The sequence below is a fragment of the Cryptomeria japonica genome, chromosome 2 (assembly GCF_030272615.1).
Source record: "Cryptomeria japonica chromosome 2, Sugi_1.0, whole genome shotgun sequence".
In the NCBI taxonomy this organism is placed as follows: domain Eukaryota; kingdom Viridiplantae; phylum Streptophyta; class Pinopsida; order Cupressales; family Cupressaceae; genus Cryptomeria; species Cryptomeria japonica.
In genome coordinates, this window is record NC_081406.1 from 313128849 (window position 1) to 313140000 (window position 11152).

General features: G+C 33.3%; 1 protein-coding gene across 1 annotated transcript; it reads left to right on the forward strand.

Moving 5' to 3' along the window:
* The first annotated feature begins 8954 nt into the window (after positions 1–8954).
* Positions 8955–10043, forward strand: LOC131860105 (protein MNN4-like). Its single transcript, XM_059214471.1, has 2 exons — positions 8955–9296; positions 9418–10043. The coding sequence occupies exons 1-2, from the start codon at positions 8955–8957 to the stop codon at positions 9805–9807; spliced, it is 732 nt and encodes a 243-aa protein (XP_059070454.1). The 3' UTR covers positions 9808–10043.
* The last annotated feature ends 1109 nt before the right edge of the window (positions 10044–11152 follow it).

Consider the following 11152-nt stretch of genomic DNA (forward strand, 5'->3'; position numbering starts at 1 on the left):
GGGGTCTGCGGACCCCCAAACAACTTTTGCTTTTTGATTTTTTTTTTTTGATTCGCCCTTTTTTTTTTTCGAATTTTTTTCAAAAAAAATTTTGATCACCCTTTTTTTCGAAAATTTTCTTTTTTTTTTTTGAAAAAATAATTAAAATTTTTCGAAATCCGTACAATAATAGCCAAAATGGGGAAAAAAAATTTCTCACCAAAATAGGTCGACTTTATAGTCGAAATTTATGGAAACGGCCTCCCGGATTCAACGGTGATGTCCAAATCGCTGTATGACGCCCCCAAAAAATGAAGATCCCCAAATCCGAAAGTAGAAGCCTCCAAAATGTCTCCAAAAAACTAATCAATGAAGCCCCAATAGCTCTGATACCATGTAGGATTTTGCCAAGATCAAGGGCACAATGAAAAGCATAAAAGAGAGACAATAGAATGACAAGAACAAACTGTATTCTCATCAATATGCAAATGATCAACTAGATTTACCAATACAATGAATATAGGCCTGCTTATATAGGCAAGGCCATATGGATGTATGAGCATACAATTATGACATGTGGCTCAATGAGAAACAAGGGTAGGTAAGAAATACTAGGGGTAGGTAGGAGAAATAATATAATATTCCACGAGAGGTGGATGACCCACCGAATGTGGAGTGTAACAACAAAATAAGACCACAAAAGGTGGAATTTCTCCTACAAGCTCTATCCCTATGTGCACACTTCCCTAAGTGTCTCAAATCCAAACTACGAAGAGATGCATTATCCTAAGTTAACTTAAGTAAAGTGTAATAATATCCAAAATGAATATTTATTTACACCAACACAAAGAAATAAAATTTTATAGTTTTTAATTATATATTCTTGGTAATTTATAAATTAATTAATTAAATGTTATAATAAGCATATAATTAATGTAAATGTCAATAAAATAAAGTAAATAAATATTAGAAAATTAAATGAGAAAATATTTGAATATGCATTTATATAATTTAAATTTATTTTCAAAATAACATAATATTTTTTTTATTATTCTATTTTTTATTACAAATTTTAAAATATAAATATAATGTATTATATTATTAATATATAACACAATAAATTATATATAAATAATTATACATTATTATATAATATTACATATACATAAATTATATTATTATTATATTCTATAATTTATAATAAAAAATATTAATTATAATACAAATAGTAAATGATCTGGAATATACAAATTATAATACAAATTAATTTATATACAATATAATTATATATGCACAGATTATATATATATATAATTATTAAATACATTTTTTTTTTATAATTAATATTTAAGATATTTTTATATAGTACAATTTACTTATATATAATATAATTATATTTAAAATTATGTACAATATTTGATATAATATATTGCTTTGTTATTATATAATATAAGATCTACTTTTTAAATTAATATTATAGTTATATATTATTTAATGTTATATTTTATACTAGAAATTGTTAAATAGAATATATAATATATTTGTTATATAGTTTTATCTCTAGATCTCTCCCTCTCTTTATGTCTCTTTGCATCCCTCTCCTCTCCTCTATCTTTCCCCTACATCTCTATCTTCTCTATTTCTCTCCCTACATCTCCCTCCCTCTCTATTGATTTATATCTCTCTACATCTCTATCCTCGTCTCCATATACCTCTCCCTCCCCATCTCTATCTCTATATCTCTCACACATACACTCTTGTCCCCCTTGTCCGCTCTCTCTCTCTCTCTCTCTCTCTCTCTCTCTCTCTCTCTCAGTTGTCTCCATGGCCTCCTTTATCTCTCACTCTTTCCCCTTCACATCTATCTTCTCATCTCTCCCTATCCCTCTACCTATGTATCATTATATGTCTTTCTCTCTTATTTAATCCATCTCTCCCTCTACCTCTCATACTCTCTTAAAGCTACGTATATATGTCTCTCTATATGTATCACTTCCTATATCTTCATCTTTCTATCTCTCCATCTACCCCTCATTCTCTCCTTATTTCTATCTCTATTTTTTCCTCTCCCTATCCCTCTCCCCTTCCATCTCCCCCTCTCTATACATTTATTTCTCTCTCACTTCCTATATCTTTCCCAAGTCATATCTATCCCTATCTCTCCTTTCTATCCCTATCTCTCCCACTCTCCCTATCAATAGGTCTCTCTCTCTCTCTCTCTCTCTCTCACACACACACACACACACACACACACACACACACACACACACACACACACACACTCCTTATTTCTCCTTCACTGTCTCTATCTCACTCTATCTCCCCTTTCCACCTCTCTCTATTACTTGTCTCTATCACCTTTATCTCTCATTAATGTACCCTCTATATCTATCTCCCCGTGTCTCCCCCCTCTCTATCTATAACTTATTATCTCTACATCTCTCTCACTTTATATCTTTACCTCTCTATTACTATCTTTATCTCCCCCTTACTCCCCTCCCTATCTCTTTCTATCCATATCTCTCTACCTCTATTTCCCTACCTCTTCCTCTATCTCATTACCTCTCTCTTATTCACTCTATCTCTCCTACCCTCCCTATCCTTCTCCATATCTATATATCTCCTTCTGTCCATATCACTCCCCTCCATATCTATCTATTAAGTTATTTTTCCCTCTCCCTTCCCTCCCTCTCCTTCTCTTTTTTTCCTTCTCTACCTCTATCTCCATACATCTCTCCCCCAGTCATTTTATTTCTCCCACTTTATATATTGGGCCATCTTTCTCTCTCTCCCCTATTCTTGATCTCCCTCCTCTACATATCTTCCCTCCTTTCCCTTTGTCTTTCTCCCTCCACCCGATCTCTACTCTCCCCATCTCACTCCCTCGCTCTCTTTGTATCCCTTATATATATCTAGATTTCTACCCCTCTTCCCCCCCCCCCCCCCTCTCTCTCTCTCTCTATATATATATATATATATATATTCCCTTATAACTCTCTCTCTCTTCACATATATCTCTCTCTTTCTCTTCCCATATATATCTATATCACCCTCTTTCTCTCCACCTCTCTCTATCTCCCTCTATTTCTCTCAATCTCTATTTCTCTATCTCCACTTCTTTATGTTTGTATGCCTCTCTATCCATCTAATCATCTCTCTCTTTCTCTCACCCTCTATATCTCCTTATATATCTATATATCTCCAACCCTACCTCATTATTTATATATCTCTCTATCTCTTCCTCTTCCTCTATATATTGGTATGTCTCTCCCTCTCCCCTATTATTTCTCTGCCTCCTCTACCTATCACTCTTTCTTTATCTTCCCCCTCTTTAACTCACCCATCTCTCCTTCCCTCCCTTCCTCCATATCTCTTTTTTATATCCCTATCTCTTCTTCTCTCTCCCTTTCACTCCTCATATATCTCTTTATATCTTTATTTCCCCATCAGTCTACCTAGCCATCTATATTACTCTCTTTATCTCTTCCCCTCCCTCCCCCCTGCCCCACACACACACATTCACCTCCCTCTTCCTATATATCTCTCTATCTCTTTCTCTCTATCTCTCCCTCTCTATCTCCGTATATATATATATATTCCTCTCCCAATGCCTCTTTGCATCTATTTTTGTCCCTCTTCCTCTCTCCTTATATCTTCATTTCTACATCTATGTTTATCTCTCCCTCTATCTCTAAACTATCTCTAAACATGTTTCCCTCTCTCTATCCATACATCTCTCTCCCTATATCTCCATCTCCCTCCTTTTAAATTTTTTCCATAATATAATGCCCCAAGCTTTCACACAAGACATTAATTAAACCATTGAACAAACAATTTTTTTGCATTGTACGTGACATTCACATAGTGCATTACACACCAATGTGCACACAAGGTATCAAGATAAGCACAATGACACACAAGATGAGATCACCAATGCATCAAATGTGGAGGCACAAATCGAAAGACTTCACTAATCATGTGAAAGGTAATTGTTAAATTTGTTGCACAAACAACATCATTTTCTAAATTGTCTATTGATTGAGCTCATGCGTTGCAAATGTATGCAACCAATAGACCAAAAATTAATCCTAATCGACCTTCCACACCTCTTCGTCATACCCATTGCACACCAAGGTGCAATTGCTAGTGTAGACCATTTGTTCAATCCTATAGTGTTTGTAATTATATGGAAAATGTTTGATATAACTCTATTTGATAAATCTATGTTGTTTTGTAAAGTGTTAAAAAAAATGATTTTGATTGTGATTATATTGTACATACTATAGATCTTAATATATGAATCTTCCTACTACAAATCCCAATACATGAATCTTCCTATTCTTTATTTCAAAGATTTGATGTTAGTGATAAATAAATGATTTCTATATAAAAAATTATTATATTATTCAACTTAAAAAAAACAAAAACATTTTGTGATATGTTACTTTGGTCACTATTCTTCTTTATCGTTTCAAATCAACTATGCTCACTAATTGTTTTAGTAGGTGTTTACAACATGATGGTTTCTAATTTTTTAAAGTTGAATGCCATTGTGAGGTAGGTAGGCAATTTTAGATTGAAAGCTACTCATTATTAGTAGCACTTGCATCAAATGGAGGTGCAATGGTTACACCAATAGTAAAATATGCATTAAGTGATATATTGGAGGGTATGAATTGAAGAATGTGAGAAATGAATATAATAGCGTCCTGATAGTAGTATCATAGTGTTCTAGTAGTAGTATCTTGTGAGGATGATTGAGTTTATATGACCTTGAGATATTTACAATGTTGACATGTTCTTTGCTACGATGTAGTAGTGCATTTCACTCAAAAGAAGGGAAGTGAATTGCCTCGAGTTATTTGCAACTTTGATTCACTAGGTATTTTGTGCCAATGATTTATTCTAACTTCATGTTCTCAACTCTTTGTATAATATATTACATTAAAAAAGAAATAAACGATTTACAATTTATAGTATTTGACACATCAAGTGAGAGATTAGTTTGTTAATTAGGGAGCTTTCATCACCACATTAAATTCACTTTCTTCTACAAACATTCTTTGTTCAAGGAATTATTCACAACTTACGTCATGTCTCATGTAAGATGAAACAAAAAGATCAAAATAATGTTTTCAGATTTGATTTTTTTGTATAAAGAAATTGATTATATAAGTATATTTGATTATAAATTTACAATATATATTCTTTATAATTTTTTATTTTTATTTTATCAATAAAGGGCAATAGCTGGAATATATTTAAAATATAGTATAATATTACATTACAAGTCTATAAAACATTAAAAGATGAAAAGCATACCATAAGAAAATTAGGAAAAAATGCCCAACTAGAGCAAGAGACCAGAGCCCAGCGAGTAAAATGAGACCATTTCTACATACAAAACAAAGTTAAAAGTTTCAAAGGAGAGACCAAAGAGAACAAAAGACTCTCAAAGCATATTCTTTTTATTTATCAGTAGTATTTTGTATTTTATTGAATAAAACTAAACAGTACATCTTCATCTGGATTATATCCCTCAAACCACCCAAAAAGTCACCCATAAAAGACTCCAAAGGACCCATAAAAAAAGTATCCATAAACCTGTAGTCTGCACAAACCCTACCCCACATCTACAAGTATGAGAATGTCATACACATAGTGCCGGACAAAAAACTGGCATAAACTATTCAAACTATTCTAACTGAAAGTTCAGATTTTCAAAACAAGAATTTAACATAAAAAAGAAATGGCATGAAGAGGTACCCTTCCCTGCAGCATGTTTATCTCTCTTTCTTCACCGCCTTTGCATTCGATGAGCTCGCAACTTCCCTAGCCCTGTTCACTTCACCAGTCGGTTTGTTAGCCTGCGACATATTCTGCTTGGCCATTTCCGTAGTTAGGTGCCTGGTTATCGGTCACATCCTTTGTTCCTCCTCCACCACCCCAGCTTCCTCCTTCGCTTGCCTGATAATCTCCTCCAATTCGATGATTTGAATGTACATTATTAGGCCCTCCCAACCTCTCCTCGCATCATCCTGAAATCTTGCTTTTACTTCTTCTCGATGTCTCAGAAAAGGAATTCATGCCTGCCTCTAAGCTCAACGTGCTCCTCCGGAATGCCTTCCGAAACATTAAAGCCGCATCCTGGGACCGCCCACTCCAACAAAGATTCCATATTGAGCAAATAATCTCTTGGCGCTATCATCGTCATCACTTTTCTCACCTCCACACGAGAATAAGCAAATTCGAGTCCCCACACCATAATTAAGGCGTAGATAACCACCCTTGTTCTGTATCTATGCTTGATAACAACCACTTCCTCACCAAGAACTAGTTGAACAACCCTCAAGAACAGGGGGTCCTTCGGAATGAACATGTTTTGCAGCCATTTTGAAGGAACCAAACCCCGAAAAGCAAGCATAAGCTTAGTTGTTTTGAGTATGAAATTGGCTTCCATATCGCACTCCCCACAAAATTGCCTAACTCTACACAGAGAGCACTATTGCCACCACCAAAATCGCTCGACTGCCATAATGAACGAATGCAAATTCTCATTCTAACAATAAATGAAGCTCTCCCAACTCCCGTCGTCAATGCAAAGGATTTTGGCATTAATTGCTTGTAATGCTCGAGCCAGCCTAGGCACACGAACAAAGAGAAAAGAAATACATTTCACACATTTCATGTATGACAAGGTACTGTACTTAGAAGATTATCTTAACTCCATTGAATGGTACTATCATTTCCATCCCACCACCTCACCTCTCCCTTAGCTAAATCACATGCCACATTGGACAATCCGTCAGCACTGGCATTTCCACTTCTCCTTACATGAGAGATGCAAAAATCTTGAAAAGATTTTAATATTGAGCAAATTAATGTGATAAACTTATTTAATCTCCAACTCGGGGTTACTCCTTTCATGATTGCGTTAACCACAACTTGCAAATCTCCCCTAAATGGACTTTCGAAACCTTCATGTTTACTGCCAAATCAGCTGCTAACAAAACTGCTTGCACCTCTGCCTCATTATTTATTCCATCTTGTAGTCTTTTTGCTCCTTTAAAAAGAACCTTCCCTTCATCATCGCAAGCTACACATCCCGCTCCAAAAGTACCGGGTTACCCCTAGAAGCCCCGTCATAGTTGATCTTAACGCATCCTCATTCGGGTTTTAACCAAATCTCTTCCTTGTTTCCAAAGTTCTTACAAACAGGATTAACCCATGAACAGATCTGAGAGCATTATCTTTATTTATATATTCTATATAAATTATATCTTCTATATGATTTAAATAATTTATAAAAAAAATTATTACGACTATGATTTCATAAAAGAGGTTAAAAGAAAAGTCATTATTAAAATACATTATTTTAACCTTTACAATAATATTAACTAAATCTTATCAATTCCTTTTCAAATTAATTTTCATCCTTATTATTATTTAAAATTAAAATTTATTTTAACTAATATAATTAAATAATCATTTCAAATTAAAATACTAAGATTTTACCTATTCTAATCCCCTTCTCCTTTGGTTTTACTCACCCACATGTGCGAATAAGAACGACAGGAAAATAAATGGTGAAATAAGATTGACCACTTTGCCTCTAAATCATTGAATATTCATTTAAACCGGCCTCTAAACTGCAATTTGGTCACTAAATTGCAATTTGAATACTAAATTTCAAAAAGCATACTGCCTATAAATAACATTTTGGCAAAATTTTGCAGCTTAAGAAAATAACAAGATATTCCAACAGTTGTATCGGAAATTCGCGAGATTACCGCTTCAAAACCTATCGGCAAACTTTAATTTGATTTGAAATTTTTGATCTCGGCGAATTTTATCCGACTTCCGGTGGGCAAAGGCTTGTGAGGTACCTAGGTACATGATGGTTTCCGAATCGTTTAAAGTTGAATGCGTTGTGAGGTACCTAGCAGGCCTGGAATTTGACAGGCTATATGGCCGTTTTTGTACTTTTAGATCGTATATTACAACTAATAAAATTAGTGGACCGTAAGTATCGACATGCTATTTTTTCCACAAACCGTATATATGACACTTAAAATTATTAATAAGTCATAAAATATTATAATAGGTAATATATATTGATATATATTATTTTACAATGTTTATTATAAATATATGAATTTATTTAGAATATTTTAAAATGGTATGATTAAGATATAATTATTTCTAATTTTATATTATTTTTATATGAATTTTTAGTATGTTTTTCTTATATAAATTTAGAAATTTTGTCAATTTAATTTTTAATATTTTTTAAAGATTGTCTTATATATCAATATAGAAACTTCTAACAATTGAAATGATAAGATATAATCATTTCTAATTTTTTTAAATATTGTAATAAAAAAATCTAAATGGTTTCTATTTTTATAATAAACAAGATTTTTGGGTTGAATTTAGAAACTCACAAATAAATTTAAATTTTTTTAAGTGCATTACTAATTTATCATTGTTTTTCAAAGTTTTACTTTTTTTTATGGAATTATTTCTTTTCACCTCAATTGAATTTTATTGGAACTTCAATTCTATGAAGCTTAAAGAATTTATATTAAACTATTCACAAAATAAAAAAATATTGACACTTAACATTTTTTTAAAAACGTAAAATGAAAGGCATTAAAATTACTAAACCGTCATAAAAAATTATATGACAGGTAGGGGTGGCCGTCAAATTCCAGGCCTGGTACCTAGGTAATTAATTTTAGATTGAAAGAAAGCTACTCATTTTAATTATATTTCCGTCATAAATCTGCTGATCTGGGAACCTCATTACCGTGACATTTCCATTAAAAAGAGCATCCGGTTTTACAAAATGAGCGTGTCGTCTGTAATCCGCCATAATACCCGATATAAATCCCTGACCAAAAAAAGCTGAGTTTCCCTAGAAACGCGCCTTCTGTGTTTTTTCTTTGCTCCCCGCCTATCTTTCTTTTTACAGCATGGCGGCTTCTTCAGAGAAAACCGCGCCATCAAATAATAGGCAGGGCGGAGGGAAGAATGAAATTGTTGAGGTTTTTTCAATACCCATTTCAACGAAGAAGCGCAAGAGAGGAGAGGAGTCGAAAAATGAGAGGCATACAAGTAGCAAAGGCAAGGAGAAACAAGAAAAACCTACACCCGCCTCCGCTGCAAAGAAAGTCAGATTCCAGGAGGAGGTAACAACTGAGACCAAAGAAATTGATGAAAGGCAAAACAGCATTTTAAAAAGGAGAAAAGAGAGCAGTCTGGTGGAGAATGATAAAAAAAAAGATGAAGGGAAAGAAAAACACTCGAGTGTTGAGGTAACGATTTCGAAAAACTCTTGTTTATTATCATTTTAATATATATATATATGTTTTTTTGTTTATAGTGGCATTAAAATTTGAATTTGATGGTGGTTTTCAAATCCAAATTTCAAACCAGGTGCTGGATCACATTCACACCAAGAATATGATTGAGGGGTGTGTGAAATCTATGATAAGTGAAGCAAAACAAGAATTTGGGAAAGAGAACAAGAGTATTATGGATGCCTTTCAAAATAAGGCGAGACAAGGAAATGAGAAGCGCAAAGGGTCAGCCTCTTACAAGCACAGGGCTGATATGTTTGATAGTTTACCTTGTTCTCATTACATAAGAAGCGATATGTTGGAAGCCCCACTGAATGATTTTGAAATTGAAGAACTAAACGAGAAGTGGCGGCAGGTGCAAGAAACTGAGTTGAAAGCTAGGATTGGACGAGTTGCGTTAATGAATGAAGAACTGCAAATGAGGATGCCGCGAATTCGTAAGGAGTCGAATGATAAACGTTGTTAGGGTTTTTGTTCTTAGACTAGACGCTTTGCATGTGAAGATTTTATGTTGGCAGTGAGTTAACTGCTGTTCAAACTTTAGACCTTGTTTTATTGCATTTTGTTATTTTGTTCTATCTTTAGCAGCAACTCTAATTTCAGCTAAAGTGTATAGGCTAGGAAATTTCCAGTTTTTGGCAGTTTGACTGATGCAAGATAAGATGCACGTACCGTTCTTGGCCATCTTCATCTAAAGAAAATGCATGGGTATAAGACTTGAATGATATCTCATTTCTATTTTAAGCTACTGCAATATATTTCTAAAGGCAGTTGTAGGTTTTTTTTCTTTCAATCAGTATAAAGAAAAGAAATAGTTGTAGATTTGAAAGTTAAATACTCTGTATTCTCACCATTTGCATTTTCAGCTGTATGTGTTTGTAGATTAGAGTAGTCAGAGGTTATTGTTTTTCACCATTTGCATTTTCAGCAGGATATTGTATTTTGATCGTTGAGTAGTGAGTACTAAGCATTTCAATTGTGTGAATATCAAATATTGTAGTCCGTTTTGCTTTTTCTTCTTTTAGAAGGAAGATATATATTTTATTGGTGACTATTGAGTGTAGGTTTTACGATCGCTGGGATAATTTGGAACTGTTATAGATCAGCTGGTTAAAGAGATTCAAAGAGTACTTTTACACAATGTACTTTAGTCAATAATTTTCTGATAATGCTTAAATTGTTGTTTTGAAAGGAGTACTTTTACACAATCTACTTTAATTTATAGATGCCAACTATTCAAGCACAATTTCTTTGTGTTGAGATTATAGGGTGTTTCAAAACAATGTTATTTTCTGATCCATGAATGTTGCAAGGTTGCTATCTCAATATTTCAAGTGGAATTTGGTAGATGGAAGAAGTTTTTTTTATAGTTCCAGGCTGAATGATCCCTTCACAAAATAACCACATGAAGTTCCAGGTTGAATGATCCCTTAACAATTAACTCTTGAAGTATGTGTTTGTAGGTTAGAATAGTCAGAGATTATTGTTTTTCACCATTTGCATTTCAGCAGGATGTTGTATTTTGATTGCTGAGTACTAAGCATTCCAATTGTGTGAATACCAAATATTGTTGAATACCGAAACAGGTTACAATTGTGTGAATACCATCTTCATCTAGAATTGTTTGTCAATATAAGCAATGCAGTAAAATATTGGCATTCTAGATTAGGGTAAATTGTACTCAGAATTGTCCATTATAATACCAAATTTATTGGAACAATTGTTATTTATAATAAGCTCTTACCTTCAAGGTTGAGCATTCCAATTGTGTGAATACCAAATATTGTTGAAATTTAGTTCCAACAAATTTA

What these genes read in the sequence shown, in the direction of transcription:
- LOC131860105 (XM_059214471.1), top strand. Translation starts at nt 8,955, where the DNA reads ATGGCGGCTTCTTCAGAGAAAACCGCGCCATCAAATAATAGGCAGGGC. An exon ending in AAAAACACTCGAGTGTTGAG is followed by an intron (nt 9,297 to 9,417) that starts GTAACGATTTCG and finishes ATTTCAAACCAG; the next exon opens with GTGCTGGATCACATTCACAC.